The 19860-nt window shown below is 41.6% G+C and overlaps 4 protein-coding genes across 10 annotated transcripts in view; 1 reads left to right on the forward strand and 3 right to left on the reverse strand.

The window, feature by feature from the left end:
- LOC108136732 (phosphofurin acidic cluster sorting protein 2) overlaps positions 1 to 15111 on the forward strand; it is a 35755-nt gene extending 20644 nt beyond the window's left edge. For 3 of the 6 annotated variants that reach the window (XM_017258065.2, XM_017258064.2, XM_017258066.2), the window contains 8 exons: positions 6412 to 6719; positions 8794 to 9142; positions 10123 to 10248; positions 11922 to 12531; positions 12593 to 13076; positions 13135 to 13690; positions 13748 to 13864; positions 13927 to 15111. In XM_017258065.2, coding sequence (XP_017113554.1) covers positions 6412 to 6719; positions 8794 to 9142; positions 10123 to 10248; positions 11922 to 12531; positions 12593 to 13076; positions 13135 to 13690; positions 13748 to 13864; positions 13927 to 14057 — 2681 coding nt within the window. In that variant the 3' untranslated portion in view covers positions 14058 to 15111. Of the gene's footprint in view, positions 1 to 5667; positions 5922 to 6411; positions 6720 to 8793; positions 9143 to 10122; positions 10249 to 11921; positions 12532 to 12592; positions 13077 to 13134; positions 13691 to 13747; positions 13865 to 13926 lie in introns of those variants that run through there. The other 3 variants (XM_017258067.2, XM_017258068.2, XM_017258069.2) reach the window with 2 other exon arrangements.
- LOC108136734 (UPF0692 protein CG33108) lies at positions 15105 to 17072 on the reverse strand. 2 transcript variants are annotated; one of them, XM_017258072.2, is made up of 4 exons: positions 16744 to 17072; positions 16436 to 16683; positions 15426 to 15522; positions 15105 to 15369 (listed from the first exon to the last, which is right to left on the reverse strand). In XM_017258072.2, the coding sequence occupies exons 1-4, from the start codon at positions 16975 to 16977 to the stop codon at positions 15148 to 15150; spliced, it is 801 nt and encodes a 266-aa protein (XP_017113561.1). In that variant the 5' UTR covers positions 16978 to 17072; the 3' UTR covers positions 15105 to 15147. The 2 variants fall into 2 exon arrangements, with proteins under 2 accessions (XP_017113561.1, XP_017113562.1); XM_017258073.2 differs by lacking the exons at positions 15105 to 15369; positions 15426 to 15522 and adding an exon at positions 16218 to 16306.
- LOC108136739 (U6 snRNA-associated Sm-like protein LSm3) lies at positions 15632 to 16256 on the reverse strand. Its single transcript, XM_017258081.2, has 3 exons — positions 16123 to 16256; positions 15956 to 16069; positions 15632 to 15895 (listed from the first exon to the last, which is right to left on the reverse strand). The coding sequence occupies exons 1-3, from the start codon at positions 16141 to 16143 to the stop codon at positions 15719 to 15721; spliced, it is 312 nt and encodes a 103-aa protein (XP_017113570.1). The 5' UTR covers positions 16144 to 16256; the 3' UTR covers positions 15632 to 15718.
- Positions 17073 to 17254: 182 nt separating the features above from the next.
- Positions 17255 to 19829, reverse strand: LOC108136737 (ras-related protein Rab-7a). Its single transcript, XM_041709467.1, has 4 exons — positions 19698 to 19829; positions 18522 to 18756; positions 18099 to 18455; positions 17255 to 18037 (listed from the first exon to the last, which is right to left on the reverse strand). Exons 2-4 carry the CDS (start codon positions 18699 to 18701, stop codon positions 17951 to 17953), a joined length of 624 nt encoding a protein of 207 aa, XP_041565401.1. The 5' UTR covers positions 18702 to 18756; positions 19698 to 19829; the 3' UTR covers positions 17255 to 17950.
- Positions 19830 to 19860: the final 31 nt, after the last annotated feature.

A 19860-nucleotide genomic window follows, 5' to 3' on the forward strand; every position in this document is an offset into this window, starting at 1 on the left:
CAAACGGATCGCCAAACTTGTAGGAAAAATCGTTAATGGGGTATTATTTGGTTGAGGTTTAAAAAAGTTTCGATAGATAAAACAAATGGAAATTTTTTTAAGTTTTAACCTTCCGTGCTAAGTTTAAATTCCGTAAAAGAGTTTTGGAAAAGTAAAAATGATTTATTTCTCATTTCAATGACAGTTGATAAAACATTATTATTAAAAACGGTGTTAATTATTGATCGGGGTATTCCCACTTTTGCTTTCATAACCCTAAATTACTTTTCCTTCCAAAATGACTACCGTAAATAAACTCCATTTGGCATAAATCATGCCGTTGTCACTACTCGCTTCGGACACTTTCTGGCGCACCCGAGTATTGGCTGGGGATATCCCTTTTCGGGGGCTGGGTACAATGACTGGTGGCCACCAGAAGCTCGCTTGTCGCTGGCCACTTGGCAGTGGGCCAAGGCACGAGAACTTGGCTCCCGTGTTCAATCCATTCGTTGGCAGTGACAGTCAGCCCCATACAGTGAGGGTCAGCACTTGAACCCGAGCTAAATGAACCTAGTTATAGCCGTGAGGGGAACGGGGAGGAACATATAGACACAGACAGCTCTGTTGAATTACTTTGGGTCTCGCTTTCTAATTTGCAAAAATGGAATTCAAAAGCAGAACAGAGAGCATGGGCAATGCGAGGAAAACCTTTTTGCCTCAACCTCAATTTGGTGTATTGATTTTCTCTTTATGCGGTCCGGCCTCCAAAAACGCTTCTGATGGCATTCTGTTCTTCTTGTTTGCGGGAAAAGGTCGGGTGAAAAATCTAGAGGGCACCGTGGAAAAAGTCTATAATATTTGTTTATTGAACAACTCGTTATTATTTTCATAAGAAAACTAAGAAGTAGCTCTTAAAAAGAGATGGATGGTTAATTGTTGCTACAGGTCATAGTTAAACGGTTCTCAACGTATTGTTTAAATTTTTTAAAAAATGTTTTTCTAATTAGATTTAGCAATTAAGGATATAGCATCTACCTCCCAACTTGTTTTGTTCAAACTCAAAGACGTAGTTCTGCTAAAACAATCTTTTTTTTTAAGTCGTTTTAGCATACGTTTTTTTCTTTTTATCATTTTAACCTTAACTCAATCGAGTAAATAACCAAATTTGGAACAATCTGGATAACAATATGAAACTGATAGCATGTTTTTTCCGGGTGGGTTGGGTGTGCGCCTGATTGCCGCAGGGCTGTTTGCTGTTGCCGTCGCTGCTTGTTGAATATGCCTTGCCCGTCGCACCTCGCCCTGTTCCGCCCACCCAACTCAGCCAACTCAGTCCAGTCAGCACCACCCACTCCGCACCCGTTCGCATCCATGCCCGCAAGTGCCAGGCCGCGTCAGGCACCATTAGCAGTCGGACGCTCCTTCAGCGAACAGCGAGAGCAGCGGAACTTGTTTGTGGGTGGATTTTTAAGCGGGGTGTTGCGATGATGAATTTTCCCTGGCCGAGCATAAGCTCTGGGGGGCGGCAAAAAAAAATAAAAAAAAGTACCCTGTGTAAATTGGTAACACAGTACCCTAGTTTTCGAGAATCCGAATGGATTTAAAAGGAATTGTTTAAATAAATGTGTATATGTACTGACTGGCTAAGTACCCATAACTATTTTATGAAGGAGGTTTAATCAGAGTGTTTGGTTTATTTATATTTCTTGGCAATAACACTTAGGGTAGTTGCGGAAAGTTTTAAAAGCCTTTTAAAATTTGAAAAGATTCAAATTGTTTTTGCAAATATGTCTTTTTAATAATAAGTCTCAACAAATTCTTTTAAATCGTATTTTCTCTCTCTCTTTTTGTTCAAAGTCCTTTAATCAAATATAATAAACCATTATCTTTTATTGAATATTTTTTTGGAAATGTATCTATAATCATGTTAAGGTCGCGGCTTCTTTGCTTAATGAAGTCCATAAATAACTTTCAGGACCGAACAAATCAATCAAAAAACTTGTAAGTGCCGTATCCCTTCGATTAAGGTCTTATAATTTATGTAGGGGATAATGCCTACGTTCTTCTTAGCCCGCGGCTGCTGCTTCCCCATCGTATGAAGCTTCTGCTGATGACAGCTCCGACAGCTTTTTTTTTGTTTTTGCTGTTGCTACAACAACAGGAATTAAGTCATTTGTCCTTGAGTGTCAGAGATAAACGCTGTGCAGAAGTGACATGGAACAAGAGGATGGGAGGGGTGATAGCGAGGGAAGTTGCTCTGGGCCTCTAATGACCGTACAGGCACCCCTATACAAGTGCCCACCCGCCACCCTGAATACTGCTTTTCTGCGCACCCCAACCATTGAGTGGTTAATGGTGAAATGCGTAAATTATGTCGAGGGTATTCGCATTGTTCACTTCCACGCTGCTGCTGCTGCTGTTGCTGTTGCTGTTGCTTTTCCCCCTCTTAATATCATCTGCTGCCCCATTGGCTGTCATCTAATGACAAGATTCGTGTGCTGGCCAAGGTCAAACCAATGTATTGCCTTCTTGTGCCAGTTTTCTATTCCTCTTGGCTTGTTTACCCGGCTCTTGGTTCTTGGTTCAAGGGTGTATTGTGTTTTTGCAATAACACATTTATTTTAATAGTATAATTCCTAGCTTATGTTATATGTATCTATGTGTCGTTCAGAATATTTACATTGTAAAATAATCCCTGTTTTTATTAAATTACTTTCTGCTTTTGCTACAAAACGATCAATATATAACTCAATCTATATAGTCATAAATTTAGAACATTATAAAATATTAAAAATGCAAATTATTTGTTCGACCATATTGTTTGCTAGCTTAAGTATCTAGAAGTCGGAAAATTTGTGGGAATTGAATTAATTATGTTGCTTTTTACTCTGTGTTGCTTTTGTTGTGGTTTATCCGACCTCTCGCACAGACACTAAATCAATGTCGCTCGTCGCTTCTCAATACGCTTTTCATTACTCATACGCAGCGTGGCACCACCAGAGTGAGGGATGAAAGTGCGTTGTGGTGAGGTGGAAATGGCGATCCGAATGTTCTGAATCGAGGGCTTTACCCATGACACATCTTCCATAGCTTTCTGCCACACTTTGTCTGCCATTATTGTCTCTCTTAGCCTTTGTTTACTTGTTTTGCCCGGCTCCCATGTGGAAAACACTTTTCGTGGAAATTCCTTGCACAGAATATGTGTGCTTAATATACTGTCTCGCCTTCTTGGAAACATATGGAAGCTAAAGTCCCCAGACAGGGAAAAGGTCATTAAAGTGTTTAAGAATTGCATGCAATTATAAAGGAATAGAAACTGAAAGAATGGAAAACAGGAAAACAGGAAAACAATGCCAGGGCGACGTCATTAACTTGTCTGCGTAATTGCAACAACGAAGACAAACAAAATAATTGCCCTCAAGTAGGAAACTTCTATTCTCTTTTTTTCTTTCCACAACCAACACGCAAAGGAGGCAAAGATAAATATGGGGGCCGGTATAATAGTCAATAAGCTGGAATGCAGCTTCTGCTTTGGCCTAAATTAATCATCGCTGCCAGCAGTTTTTCTCAGCCACTCTATCCCTGGCTACCTCACCGTTTACCTTTCTGCCCGCTTTTTAATCATTTTTGTACTTATCACTTAACGGCTTTGAGGCTGTCAAAAGTTACACTTAGCCGGAGTTTGCTCTGCACCCACACAGCCATACTGGCAAGTACAGCTCATCCACATCCAATAGCACCGCACCGCACGCGATAGATAACCAGATACCAGTTGAGAAGCCAGAGACCCGGAGTCGTACCACCACCAACACCCACTGCCACCCACTTTCCGTCTTTCTCTTTCTCTTCTCTTTCTCGCGGCAGACATCAGACTACAGAAACCGGCCGGTGAATAGCTTTGGCTAAATGATAACGACGGCAAAACATGCTAGCAAATAAACAAACAAATTCAAGTAGCAGCCATGTAGTTAGGATTTCGAATATAAAAATACCTTCTATACAGTTCATACATAAATAACTCTTTAAAATATATTGCAGAACAAGATATCAGAACAGTAACTCAAAAAGGATTTTTTTAAAAATACACAAATGATCTTTAATCTAGTTCAATACCGGGTCTTAGGACCCCAAGAACTTTTTTTTTAATAACAACAAAAACTTTTAAAAATAGCCACCATGTATTTGACAGATAAGAAACCTGCCAAGGTGCAGGCAACTATAAAACATGTTTGTACCTACATATATTGCTAGATAAGGTTTTAATTTGGGCTTGACTAATAAAAATACTATATTTTTTAAAAACGGAAGAGCTAAGCCCATTTTATCGATTACCAAAAAAGAGTTGATAAACGTTGGTATCTAAGAAATTCTTCTACACAATTTTAGTGCATCATATTCAGTTTTATTTATACAAAAGACCAGAGAGTCGTACAATTCTATAATTATGGGGTACTGGGTATAAATACAGATGATAATTCTTATTGAAATGGACTGAAAATGGAAGTGGAACTGGTAGCCGGTTTTTTGAACATGAAGTGGAAGCAGTATGGTTTGGGAGTGGGAACGAGAATGGCAGTGGGAATCGGAGTGCAACAAGTGACATCAGAAAGGCGATGACACAAATCTTATCGCAAACAATGTAATTGTCCGATATAAGCAAGTGTGCGAAGAGCACTCTGTGTTCTCTATATAATCTAGTTCACACGATCAAAAACACACGCTTCATAGTTCTAGATTAACAGGATCTGCTCCCTAAATTAAAAAATAAATAGCTCCAAGTACCTGAAATGTATAATACAATAACTCAAGCTCTTAAAAGTAGCGTACATTCGGATAAAAATACATTTTGGCAAGGTAGTTCACATATTCAACAGCCACTGCTCCATAAAAAGAAATAATTCGATTCAACTCTCAATAATCTGTATACATTGGGGTGTGTATCAATGGACTGATTGAGTGGGTGGAATCTCCTAAGTTGCCTAAGTTATTGCTACAGGGAGGCACTTCCCCTTGATTTCCACTTTACACCCACTTCCTATCCAAGTTTTAGTTCAATTGCCCGAATCGAAGCGTAAAAATAGCTTTAATGAGCATTTCCCATGCATTGAGCTTTTGACACTTGTTTAGTAATATCGAACAACAAGTCATATATATGTAGATAAGCCCACGTGTGTGTCAGCGAGTGTGTTTAAGTATAAAAGAATATATCGAACCGCACGTTTGTTCTTCCCCCAATTGCTCTATATTGATTTGAGTAATTTCGCTCGGTGCGCGAGTAGCTGATCTCTCTTTGCTTTTTGTTGTTGTTAGTGCCGTCTCTCTCATACTCTCATTGCACTAGGGCTGCCGAAATATCAACATAAAAAAAGCTATACGTTAAAAAAAGCGAAATCAAATATAAGGGTGATTTTTTAAGTGGCAATATTTCATTCTAATATTTATTCACTTTTGGCAGATCCATTTTGGCGAAAAAAAAGTGATCGTAGTGTTTGTCCGAAAAAAGTGCATAAGCTCAGAAATAAAATCTTTCCAAATATGATATAGCCTTTTTTCTGGGGCTTTGGCATATAAAAATAGCTATATCTTAAAAGAGCTAAGAGAGCACCACTGCACCCCACTCTTCCGCGCTCTCTTTCACTCACCGCAAGTGCACAAAACGTGCGGAGCTTCAAGCAATTCATTCATTTCACTGAAAAGCGCTCGACAGTTCACACACTCGGCACTCGACGAAGAGAAAGAAGCGGCAAGACAAAAATCAAAATAATACTTGTAATACGGCAGATGAACAGATAAATCGGGCGTAGTTAAAAACAACAGTAAACAGCTAAAAGGACAGTCAACCGTGCTATCGTGATTAATTTATAAAACAAAACAACAAAAAGCGTCGTGGTTTCGGTTTAATCTAATACAGTTCACAAAAAAACGCATTTAACTGTGAAAAGGTAGTAAACATTTACCGTTTTAGTGGAAATTTAAAATAGCTTAAATTTAAAACTCGAAAATTCTACGACAATAACAATATTATATGGACTTAAATTTAAATAGTTAACCATCCTACAAGTATCTGAAATTGTGTAACTAAGATTTGGCAATGTGAAAATAATTTTATTTTTAAGTTTAACTCAATTATGAACAAAGTAAAAAAGTAAAAATTTTGTAGGCTTACGACTTGTGATCTTTCTTTAAATTACACTAATACAAATATGTCACTATCAATGAGCCAGTGTATATGAATAAAAAAAATAAAATATATACTTAACGGTGTAGGCACTTAACCCATTTTTATTGTAAAAAACAAACCTGTCACGAACTGAGACGGTTTATAACAACGTAAAAACCAGCTGTCTCAGAGCGTTTATCTTAGTTTATGCAGCTATACAAGTTTTCCATAACATATCCGAAAAATACTTAAATGTTTATCTCGTTCCGCAGATCGCGTTGCTGAGTATTCCGACGAGGACGAGGAGGTCGAGTTCAGTTCGGGTGAATTCAACGACGAGGCCAACGAACTGGGCCTGATCCGAGGCTACGAACCCAAGGATCCGCGGGACTACAACCATCCGGCCAAGCATGATATGCGAAAGTATCGCAACAAGCTGCAGCGCTCCGGAATCGAGGATTGCGCTTTAGTGGGTCACCACCCCGGCAGCATCCAGCACCATCATCCCGGCGTCGTCGTCGACAGCGATAGTGAATTCGAGATGAAGGACAAGAGCTCGTCACGGGCCAAGTTTAGCCGGGTGAGTAAAATAATCGAATCGTGTAATTCCGGCCAACTGTTCCGCGAGACACCCAAAAAATTGTCCCTTACCCGAAAGTATTTTCATTGCTGCTCGATATAATTGCGTGAAAACACGTCAGCAAACGGGGGTCTTCGGCTTGTGGGCTCTAAAATTCATTATGCAAAGTGAATAAATATCATTTAGTAGTTATCTATATAGATTACAAGCACACATTCGCACATATGAAGTGAATTGAGGGGCAAAACCATTCAAAACTTTTTAATCAGAGGGTAAAGAATGCTGAGTTAGATAAAATGTGTTGGCAAATACATTTAAATTTGACTATAAACCCGTGTAAATAAGTTTCAGGATATGAATTAAATTTAATAGCTTTACTAATTTCATACAATACTTCAGTATTCGTCGCCTGCTAGTACCTAATTTCCTTATTTTTGCCTTTTGAGGAATTTCCCAGAAACTAGCTTACGCTAAGCTAATAGGGCATTTCCATATTATTCACATTTAGCAAACTACTCATCGAAAGTATGCTTAGCCTTGTCTTACATTGCTAGAACCTTGTAGCTATCTCCTCATTCTTGTTAAGGCATGTGCCAATTGCGAAATATTGTCAGTTCCTTGATGCTAACCCAGATCCGCAGGCAAGATACACAAACCGACCCAAACAAAGACCCACAACCGACGGGCGAATTTAATGAAATATTTATCAAAAATGTATCCCTACAGTATAGCAATAGAGTGGCTATATATATAAACTTATGTTCGGGATTGCCTCAAACGAGGTGGCCACGTATTTCTGTGGCAAATAGTTGACAATTGTTGGGGCGGCGGCCTTGGCATGTCGCTTACTCGACTCAATTTGCTTAGATTCGCCCATTGGCATACATTTGATGCAATGACTATATCTCAGGGCTATATCGGGGCCATGAATTTGCAGAACCTGTGTGGATAGCGATCCAAAAATGAAAGAAGGAGAGTTTCTGCATGACAATGGACTGAAGTTTCATGATATTAATGTTTTTAAATTAATAATGACAAGTAAAAAGAAATTATGTTCTATATCAATAAGTTTGTATTACAAATGTCAAATTACAATATTTGTATATTATTCTTTTGTACTTTTCTATTTTTTTTATTTTCCTCCGTATAATTAGAAAATACATTCTTTATTTATGAGTTTTTCCTTAGAAGTTTGAGTACTAATCACAGCGAAGACAATTTTCTTAGGCTACCGCTTAAATATTTAAACAGCGCCAGGCCAATTATGAACTTTTGCCTAGTCCTCTTTTCTCCTTTCTCCTTTTCACGCAACTGGAAACATCCGTAGCACAGGTGTAAAATTAGCCTGCGGCTTTTATTGTCATAGCTTCTGCTTTTTTGTTGCTGCTGCCGTTTTATCGCAGGATCATTTTGAATGCCTGCCGTAGATAAAAACACGACTAATGACAGGTTGGGTCTGGGCAGCACACAAAAATAAAACAAAGAAAAAGAAACCGATGAGAGCGGGCAATTAAAACAGAACGATGCATAAATTTTAACAGCCATCCAGTCATCATCGCTGCCGCAGTCCTTGAGATTTTGTTTAATGGCCTATAAGCAACTTTAGATTTAGCCAGTGGCAATTAAGAGCGATTAATAGGAAAAAAGTAAGAGCACAGAAAAAAATAATTTCAACTTAATATGCACTTTACATGTATATTATAAGCAAGCTGGTTTTAATAAATCGAATCGTACAGCTTAAAGTTCCTGCTTAACAAGATACTTGTTAACTTCATTTCAGGGAAGTGTAGCCCAAATACATAATGTGTTTGACGAAATATTGCCTATGGCACTTATTTATTTCTATGAAAAAACATTTTTTGTAGTGAATGTACGAAATTAAATTTATAGTAAACATTAACTTGGACTTTAAAAGTTTCTGATATTTTTAACTTTCATTAATTACATATTCTTTATAGATGGGGTGTAGCTTAAGTTTTGCTGTGTTCTGAAGCCCTTCCGTAAATAATAAAAATATCGATGCAATAATCAATTAATATTAATAATCACTTTTATACACCGCTTCCCCGTTTAGACGATTTCGCTGCAGCAGCGCAACCTCAAGCAGAAGATCGTGGCGCTGCTCAAGCGGTTCAAGGTGAGCGAGGAGCTGGAAGGGGAGTCCGGCCATCGGGGAACGGCGGCGTTGCGCGGCGAACGCGACCTGGATGCGCTCTTCCAGGAGCTAGAGTCGCTGTCCTGCTGCGAGGGCGATGACTCTGGTCCAGACATGGACAGCATATCGGTGGGCTCCACGCCGAAGCCGTCACTGCGCCCCTTTTTCACCAACTCGCGGATAATGCTCCACGATAACATCACTGGGAATGGCGCAGATCTGAATCAATTGTTGGGCGGAGGTTCCGGACCCGGAATCGCAGCTGCTGGTGAGTCCGGAGGCAGAGCTTTAGATGGCGGGTAGAAGGCGCTTTGCATTTTTGTTGATGTGTTATTAACTGGAGTTTGACTAAATAACTTTTGCTCTATGAATTATATTTGGCTTCCTAATGCGTTGCGTTCTGCATATGAGTTTGTGGGCGTTGCGTTGCGTTTGCCTTACTTTAATATATTGCCCAATACTGACACACACAAAACTCCACGAAATTGCGCTTGTCCGCTTTGTTTTAATTTAACAAAATTAATGTTACAATATTTATTCCAATTAAACAGTTCTCCAAAGAAATGGAAATGTTGTCAACTCTTCGCAAATAGCTTCCGCATAAAAAAAAACACACGCTTTTCCAGTAAATTCTTATGAACAGAAATAATAAACACAACTTTGTTTTAATTTCAAAAATTTTTCAGAAATGTTTCGAACTTTTTCGTTAAATTTTTATTTGTGCCTGGTTTTATTTTTCTCCATTATTTACTGCGGCTGTCTGCTTGTCCGATTGTCGGCTGTTTTCCATTGTCAACAGATTGGGTCAAGGTTAAAAAACACGAAAAATAAAGAAAAGTTGCGGAAAGGAATGTCGCACACATATATGCATACACAACACACCACACCACACACTCACACAGTTGAACAGGACAAATTGTTTCGCCTGGAAATTGGATGCATGGTGGTGCGACAGAGATGGAGACAGTTAATTGTCCTGTTGACCGTTAGTGTCATTGCCGCCCACTGAGTAAAGTGGGCGTAGCCTTGCACTTTTTTCCGGGCGGAACAGCAGCGCAACCATAACTTTTGTAGCTTTTGCTGAATTAAACTTTCAACTGTGTTCCATAGCTGTAAGTCAAGTATTTTCCACTCGAAGGCTTATCTTAATTATATTACGTAAAACTATAGTTGAACAACAACTCCAAAAACAAACAACAAACAAACAGAAGATACATTTTGCATGGCTTGAACAAATCTCTCTTGCAGGCAACTCTGAGCGCCGATCATCGGATAAGAGCGACCAATTGACCAATTCATCTTACAATCTTGAAAATAACAAAAACCAAAAAAGCATTCATTTAACAAACAATAACAATTCGGCAACAACACCAGGTCTGTGTACATTACAGCAAAATCGAAAAAAAAAATTACCCCAAACACCCCCAAATCAAAATTTATAGAAATATTACACACGACTTGCATACCACCGAAATAATAACACCGAAAATGAGACCACAAACAGTTGTGCGTATCCCAATCATAATAATCTATAGAGCATTCTGCAATTCCGTGTCCAGTTTGTTTTTAAACAACATCAATCAGATACATACATTGTCCATTCAGAAATACCCAAATACGTTTGACTCCTCTTCTGATCGTTATTACGCCTCACTGAAATATTAAAAAAATAGATTTTTTTCAAATATATAAATATTATAATAAATAGTCGTTTTTAACTCTAATAGAAGCCTCTTTCGGACTTTGGATCTTTGAAAATTATGTAAACAAAAAACTTAGTTTTGTGAATCAGAAGAACGTAGTTCTCAGGATTAAAGGAAGCTTTTTAATATTTCAAAGAGGCTATTCCCCAAATCCCTTGCCTTGCCCCACACTCACGCACAGCCCACGCACACATACAGTTACACAGCCACATAATGCCACAAGTACACTGTAAATGTAAACGTATGCTTTGTTTCTACTTAAGTTGTTGCACCACACCGCTCTGCACCTTTGCATGCTTCAAAATGTGGGATGGGATTACGGGAAATCTTTGATTTGTGCGTCAATTTCATTGATCGTTTGTGTATAGTATACCTAGCTGAGGTGCATGTTTGTGGGGTCTTAAAATAAACTTACTAGCTCTTTGCCCCAAAAGAAGCCAATGTCCCTAGCATGTGTGAAGTTGTGTGCGAGTCTGTGGCATGACAATTGAACCTTCGACGCACTTGAAGCGGTTTTCCAATTAGTCCCGACATGGTCGTCAGACCAGACCCCCGAGAACAACACCCTTAATAACAGCCCTATGCCGCCTGTCCCGCCCCATTCACTTGATGAATTCTTGGATTTGTTTGTTCTCCCGACTTGCTCCCCCTTTTCTTTTTCTTTTTGTTTTTCCTTCACTTTCACTTTATTTACGTGTCGTGCGTTTTTTTTGATTAATCGGCGCATGGCTTTGAAAATTCAAGCACGTCAAGCCGGAAATTTCTGCCTCAGAAATATGTGGCCACTTCCCCCACCTTTATCCCACCCCATTCATGGTCATAAAATAAAGAAAGCTTTAATTATATTTTCGGTCCGCGTTTTTATTATTTATTTACACGGTGCTCCTTGGACTGGGAAACTCTTCGCAGGGGCGTTCTATTTCGGGACCGACTATTTGTGGCCGCCATTCGGTCTCACGATTCTGTTTATCTTGTCTTGTTTGGTCTCCGCATGTCTTGTGCCCCCCCCAGTTTCACACCCTCCCTCATCAGACCACTTCTCTCACCTGAGGTCACATCATAATGGTTTGGTCTTTGGAAAAATTATGAAAAACAATCTCGAGACATTTTTAAAAAATGCTAAGAAAATTTATAAAGCTATAGAGTTTTTAATAACAATTGCGAATTTAAATCGATAAATAACGTCCATAAGTATTAACTATTAAACGGCTTAATAAAGCTGAAGCATTCTTTTGTAATTTTTCCGACAAACCAACGCCATTATGCTGACCCGTGCTAAATAACCATTCATATCCTGACTTTACCCTTTTAACCATCCTCTTATCTCTTTTATGCTCCTCACAGATCGTGGGGGTAACGATAGCTCCGGCAACGAAGGCAATGCTGGCTATACGGATGGCCAGAATTCAGATCCGCAGAACAGTCCGCCCAGAGACAAGGACTACATGCGCCTGCAGCAGATGCAGCAACAGCAGCAGCAGCAGTTGACCCCAGTGAGCTCGGTGGCCGCCAGTTTGGGAAGTGGCAGCGTTCCAACGCCCGCTCAGACGGAAAAGCGATCGAGATTGTTCCGGACCTCCAGCAACACTCCGGGAATCACAGGAAGTGCAGGGAACAGTGCCAATGCCATTAGCGCTTCAGGAGGCGGCAAAAGGAAGCATACCTTGAGCCTGAGTTCCGAGCCGAGATCCATGCTGGAAACTTGCCTCTCGCCCACCAACGTGGAGCCACGCAAGCTGCTGCTTGACCAGTTGAGTCGCGTGTTCGCCGGCGAGGACAGCGCCATACCGGAGGTGGTGACCATCATCAGTCCGCCGGAGGCGCTGGGTGGCAGCGCCTTGCTGGCCAAGCTGGTCACGCTCTTTGCGAACTCCTTCAAGCCGGCCTTCGTGCCGCAGAACACCGCCGAGGTCAAGGCGGTGCTGCAGGCGCTCATGGCCAAGATCCAGAAGTAGTAAGTGTTTGCGTTCCGTCATCAGATTGAAATACCTAATGAACTGCGTTGCCTTTCCTAGTTGCAACTCGAACGCCAAGCCACCGCACACCGTCAAGGTGCTGCTGATTGGAGGAGATTGGCTGCAGGGAGCCACCCTGCGGCACTACGTGGAACTGATGGGAGTGCGGCCCCCAGATTGGCTGAATCACCTGCGCTTCTACCTGGTGCCCGTCGGCGGCAGCTGCGGCAGTGTGGCGCGTCACCTCAGCCAGATGGATCAGGCCTATGCGGTCATGTTCGGCTCCGACAACTGGGCGCAGCTGTGTGAGAGGGCGGCGGCCACAGCGGCAGCGGTCAGTGCGGTGACCACGGTGAATGCCACGGCCCTGACGACCAACCTGGCGGATGCGGCCGGCGTTGCCAAGTCGGACATCGCGGAGTTGGTGCAGCGCATCCAGCGATATCTGCTTGCGGCGGGACCCTGCACACAGATACCCATCGCCGAGGCCATGGTCAACTACAAGGATGAGGATTCCTGCCAGATATTTGTGCCGTTTGTTAGTGTAAGTAGCGAAATAAATTAATCGACTTTAAATTATTAAACGATCCTGTTTGCTACAGGACGTTCGCATTGGATATCTGGACGCCCAAGCTTCACTGGATCTTGAGGAGATTACAGCTGGCTCCAACGCGGCCGCCACTGGACTGGGCTCCGGATCTGCCTCCAGTTCAGCCATCCCCATCGGCAGCCAGAGTTCGCCGAATGTGCATGGCGTGGTGTCCGGATCGCCGCCCCAGCAGCAAAGCTTGGGACGCATCTCGCCGCCCCTACAGACGCCACCGTCATCCGCAACCTCGCATCGGGAGCGCAACACCAGCGAATCGCTGAGTACGCCGTCGTCGCTGCAGCAGCAAACCTTCAGTGGAGCTCTGGCGGCGGCGGAGGCGGTCGAGCTCCAGGTGGACTACTGGCCACTTGTGCGGCCGGGCGAGGTGCATGCCAAGGAGTCAAAAAGCGGCATGTCCAAGGGCAGTGACGCCGGCGGCAAGAATAGCATTAAGAGTACGTTTAGGAACCTGCAGGTGTGGCGATTGCCACAGCATGCACAGCAATTGGGTGATATGTTCAATGGACTGACTGTTAGTTTCGCCACCAAGGAAAAGAAGCAAAAGCAGAGTAAGTTGATCTTTGCTGATGATTTAGTTGACCCAGCTCACTGCTTATCCCTTTCAGTTATGCGCTTAGGCAAGAAAAAGGATAAGGAGCGTGATCTCGAGAAGGAGCAATGTGTGGAGGGCGTGGCCCGTTTGATTTGCTCACCCAAGCAATCGCATCCAGTGCCACTGAGAGGTGAGTGATAACCACTCGCAGCTAAAGTTAGATTCCTCTAAGTCCCCTCTTCTGTTTTGCAGTGTACATCGATGGCACCGAGTGGACGGGAGTCAAGTTCTTCCAAGTATCGTCGCAATGGCAAACGCACGTCAAGAACTTCCCCATTGCGCTTATTGGCTGCACTCCCATGTCCTGTGCTGAATTATCCTAGTCATTTTAACCCACAAGCTCACACGGGACACCCCGACGACCCCAACAAAAAAAACACACAGATAAACAGACACAAACTGAAATGTGCTTGGAGCAAGGGAGCCAGTCACTTGCGCGGCAATAAATATTATAAAACTGAAAAGAATGATAATTTATTTATAATTAGTGTTTGTAAATTTTTAGTTAATAAACCGTTAGCCTGTAACGATTATTTAAGTTTATTTCCGCATGCAACTTGTGAACTTATAAGATACTTTCGACCCGCAATCAGACACAGACAGACAAACAGACACAACCAGCTTATCGATAAACTTAAAGTAATTATAAACTCGTCAAGGATGAACGAAGCGTATCAAAATATCCTGTATAAGAAGGCCTAGAACTAAAAGCAAACTTTGTAGTTACCGTTTCAAGAGTTTCAATGGACACTTTGCTCCTGCCTGTTGGCATGTCCTAGCATACATATTCTCTAGAATCTAGACCGACAGTACCCAAGAAATCGGGAGCATTAGGCCCCATGATCTCAAAATCGTTGCTCCCGTCTGGCCAACAACCTATCAAAAGTATCTAAATGTTGGGCAGCATACTAAAAACTTTACATATTTAACCAAGCCCGTCGTCTATGTACTACCTAAATCAGAAAAATATCTGTGTGTGAAATTATATACAATACATACTATACATAGTATACCTATCTAATCAACCATATACAAACCATGTCTACTACTCTAATTGTTGTGATTTTTGAAATTTCAAAGGCGGACAAGCGTAAATTTATACATGTATACATAAATATATATACAGCAGGCACTAGCAGGAGACAGTTCGATATATATCATTAATGTATATTATATTTTATTCCCCCAAAAATCGCATTCGTTACCCCGTAGTAGTTGCGAACCGATTAAATACCAAAACTCTGCGTGTTTTCCCCATTTTGAACTGAAAGATGGAAGGGTGTTTGAACTGGTGCGTTGATTGCGTTGCAAAGTGAAATATTGTAAGGCGTGTAATTTAAAATTGTACTATTAAATATATTAAAGTTAAATACGAAATGATCAAGACTCTTTATTGAACACATGTATGTAGGATCAGCGCACATATTGCATCGGCTGTGGCAGGCCGTTGACTAGAATAGAGCGCTCGTTAAGGCCCAGAGGACCACTAATTCCACCCGGTGGCAGCAGAAAGTCATTATCCGGATAGCCCTTGGGCTGGGCAAACTCCAGCAGATTGGCATTGCTCTGGCTGAGCATGTCCAGTGACCAGACGGCCAGATTCCGGGTCTTACCGTGGCGGGCCAAGACATAGTACTGCGGAAAAGTTATACATTAATGTTGGATATAAGCTTATATCATTGACTCCTCACCTGCTCCTGCATGTCCACCAGGTAGCCCACAATCAAAGCCCAATGAGCTCGGTGTCCGGATTTCAGACAGGGCACATGGTTGACATCTGCATCATAACTTTGTGTTATAATTTACCTCTGATGTACGGATATCCCAAAGGTATAAAGATTGAGTGTTTGTTAAAAACTTTTGAATATACATAAGCTTATGATAAAAATAACAATGGTTATGTTTTAAAGATTTTTATTAACCTATACAGATACAGTTTGTATAAATGCAGGCGATTGCACTTAAAACTGAGCAAGGGGACTTGCTAGCCCACTCTCATGGGAGGCGAAACCAGGATGACTCCATCGCCTCTTACAAACAGCATGGGAATAGTACGTTTGGCGGTCTTGTACACCTCCTCGTAGGTCTCCTCGTCGATTTCCACGGTGGTCACCGTCTCCTCCGCGTCGCCCAGCACCATATTCAGATGCTGATCGAAGGCCTGGGGAAATATTTATCCTGCAGGTTAGCTGTCTGTTTAAAGAAAGAGAATCCAACTTACATGGAGACGTCCTCGGAGTTCCCGTTCGTTGCGCATCTTGACATACACCTTCTCATCCAAACTCAACCGGATGAGATCCAAGGGCTCTTTCACCGGCAGAATCACCTGGCTAAGCTGTAAGGTAAGGAATTAGGCATAATATCTAATGTTTCTTAGCTTTGTATTACCTGCTCTGTTTCGTCGCCCATTTGCTTATGAAATTTTCACTTGTTTACAAATTGAATAGCAATATATAAATATTCTGCAAAAATCAAAACGCCTGTTTATAATTTTTAGCAGAAAACGTGCGCGAGTTTACAACACTGGCAGTCAGCAGTGTGCTGTTAACCGTCAAAAAGTGCTGTTAAGCGCCTGCGGTTTTAAAAGTGTGAAATAACCGAATTTAAGCTATAATTTCAAAGTCAGGTCTGGTATAGAGTCAATATCTTGATCACAAAAACACAAATATCATATTAAGTAAATATTTTGTAAAAAGGATACGGTACTAGAAGGCAGCCTCCGGCCTTCAATAGCTCCTTAACTTTTTTGCAGTTCAGAGGACCCACATGAAGCTGGCATGCGGCAGGTCCTGGCATGTGTTTTTTGGTGAGTTCGAACAAATACTGAGCACTAAATAATTCTCCATTTAAGGTGTACTCATGGGCAATGGCATCCTTTAGAAGATCCGCCGACGGCGGATGACCACCAAGCAACATGCTCAAGGCCGTCAGTCCGCAGGTGGGGCCAACCTTAGATAATGGAATCATTTTAATTTGAAAACTATTAAACAGCTAAATTTCTTAACAAACCTGGACAATGCTCTTAACGGAGTAATATTGGCAGTGTTTTGGGGGAGCATTCTCGAAAACACGACCTAAGAAACAGCCCTTTTGCACTTCGGGGTACTCCCAGGCCCAGCTACACTCGTCGGTGGTTATATTGCCTACAACAGGATCTTCAGTTGCTGCAGCAGGTGCTCCAGACCGGACCACCATAGGTGGTGGAGGTGGAGGAGGCGGGAAATCAGGTGAAGTATGCGACATTCAAGAGGATAAAATAAATAATCTACACTAGTTAAAAGACAACAGTCGCAGATGTTTTTCCAGAAGAATGTTAACTAACAGTGCAGTGTTATCGACAACTATATGTCTCTAGTTTGCAACTGTCCCACAGTGGTACAAAATGATTGAAACCCGCGACAAAAAAACCATTGTTAGCTTAATTAATTACTGTAAATTTTTCATTGTTTATTTTTTAAACTAAACCACAAAGCATGAAAATTTAAAAAATAATTCAGTGGAATAAAGTACATACCAAATATACGCAATTTACATATATGTATTACCAAAACAAGGAGAAATTTTACATGGAATACTATTAATAGTTATAGGATATATCGAGTAACGTTATAACTAAACAAAATTCACGCTCGAATGTTTTGCAAAAGAGAGTTGTGTGGAGCTGAGCCAATTACGATTGAGTTGCCAATTTGGTAGTGCAGGAAATTATGTCCTTAATTACATTATAAAAGTTATTTTTTTTATTAAATTTACAATCACAAGATTTTTTTGTTTGTTTTGAAGATACTCTGTTGTTGTATTCTTAATGTTGCTGTTCTGTTGCAAAAGCCAGCAGCGTTGCGTGCAAAATTTGACTAATACAATGGCAAAAATAGTACTAGGGAGATAGGCGGGCGGTCAGAAACATGAGTTATTAAATACGAGTACACAGAGCATACATATTCATTGAACGGTTTACTTAGGGCTTAGAAAGTTGGGTGTATTGGTAAAGCCCTTGCCAGAGGCGAGTTTAGAGTCTGCTGATGTTGAACTGAATCTGAACTTTGCATCCTATCAATTAATTAATTACTATGCTGTTTTGCTGAAATTGTTTTACTTAATCATAGAACACTTTCCTCCGTCGTCCTTTGTGTTATTTGCTTCTCATGTTCATTATTATGTTGGAAATATTATTTAATAATATAAATTGTGTGATTCTTCAGGCTGCGTTGTTAGATTAGCACTGACAGTTGTCAGGGTTTCCAGGACGATTGTTTTGCGAACCCAAGGTGATCTGATCGGGGAAATCGTTGATAACCTCAGCCTGTGCGGGGTTGAGATATTAGTCTTAATGTAGGATAACCATGTTGAAAGGGGCTACTCACCTCCGCCTCCAACTCCAACGCATTCTTGGCTATGACTTGAAACGCCATCTCCACGTTGATGCCCTCCTTGGCGGACGTCTCGTAATAGGGTATGTCGTTCTTCGATTGGCACCACTGTTGCGCCCGACGCGTGGACACCTGGCGGTTGTCCAGGTCCACCTTGTTGCCCAGCACCACAAAGGGGAAGTGCTCGGGATCGCGTGGACTGGCCTGTATGAGGAACTCGTCGCGCCACGAGTCGAGATTCTTGAATGAGTTGGGAGCCGTCACATCGTAGACCAGCACGCAGCAGTCGGCGCCGCGGTAGAACGCCACTCCAAGCGACTGGAACCGTTCCTGACCAGCAGTGTCCCAGATCTGTCAACAGAGTTGTAGGGTTTTAGTCACTGATTAATTTGGTTTTGCCAATTCTTAAAAACTTACCTGCATTGTGACCACACGGTCGTTGACCACCACTTCTTTCGTGCAGAAGTCCGCTCCGATTGTTGCTTTGTATTGGTTGGAGAAGCGTTTGTTTACATACTGATTCATGAGCGAAGTCTTGCCCACACTACTGTCGCCAAGTATGATGACTTTCAGCAGGGATTTCTTACGGCCTGACATTTCGATGTATTTTGTGGGGTTGGCTTACTTGGGGGTCTCTCTTTTGGCTTTGGCGCTGCAGACAAAGAAAGGTATTGATTGGATGTTAAAAATACCTTTACGATTTTCTTTAATTCGATTAAACAGGTAAAAAAATTAGTCGTGGATTAAAAGTGTAATCTTATGCTTTCAAATATATTGATCAATCTGGACAGAGTCCATCTGCCGATATCTCGGCTTAGTGCTTGGTAAAGATGGTTTGAAAATTCACGTTGTTAATACTAGGATTGCGAGACGTTTTAAACAGATTGCAAGATATTTTTTTGTAAAAATCCGTTCAATTACAATTTATTTTAAGAAACTTTTGCTTGGGGGTATTTAGTATCCAATTTATGAATATCAAAACCTGGCGACAGCTGTAAAATGTTTGTAAAACCAGACAATATGACGCAGATGGTGCCATGATCCGTTGAGCTGAGTGATAAACACAAACGCATGAGTCATTCTCAATGAGTGATCGCTGGACTGTGATAACAATAGAGGGGGGAGAAAAAAAGCACCCGCATTGAGGCGATAAAGCGTGATCACTGCTTATTAGTTGCTGCAGCGGAGAAAGTCCGCAGAGCACAGACAAAGACGAGGTCATCCAGCATGGAGTGCTAGGAAACCGAGCAGAGAAAACGCCCATTTCCTTGATTTGCAAAAACCGCAGGGGGAGTAACCATGGGGCAATCGAAAATAGTGCGAAATTGGTTTCTCGGTGGACAGATAACCTTCTCCTTTTACTCTGCCCCCTTTGGAGTCCACGAACAACTTGTTTTTGTGCTTTACCACCACCGTCACAGCACTATTTGCGTCGGTGTGCGTGGGCCTTTGTGTGTACGTTTTTTTCGTGCATGTGTATGTTTGATGTGGGGCTCCAATGGCATTTTCCATGCACTTTTTGCCAGCTGCGTAACACTCTTTTTATGGCTGCGCTTTTGTTTTTCACTTTATTCCTTTGCCACTGACACTTACTTTAAACACTATTGAACACTCGACGAGTTGTTTCTTTGTGGTGCGCCTCGATTTTACTAAAATATTAAATTAATTACGCAGTGAATTTTGTTGTTGTCTCGCTAGGAGAATCGCTCTCATCTCTACTGGTCAGTGCGGACTATCGATGGTGCAGTCGATGTAA

Source organism: Drosophila elegans, unplaced genomic scaffold (genome assembly GCF_018152505.1).
Source record: "Drosophila elegans isolate 14027-0461.03 unplaced genomic scaffold, ASM1815250v1 contig_476, whole genome shotgun sequence".
NCBI lineage: Eukaryota > Metazoa > Arthropoda > Insecta > Diptera > Drosophilidae > Drosophila > Drosophila elegans.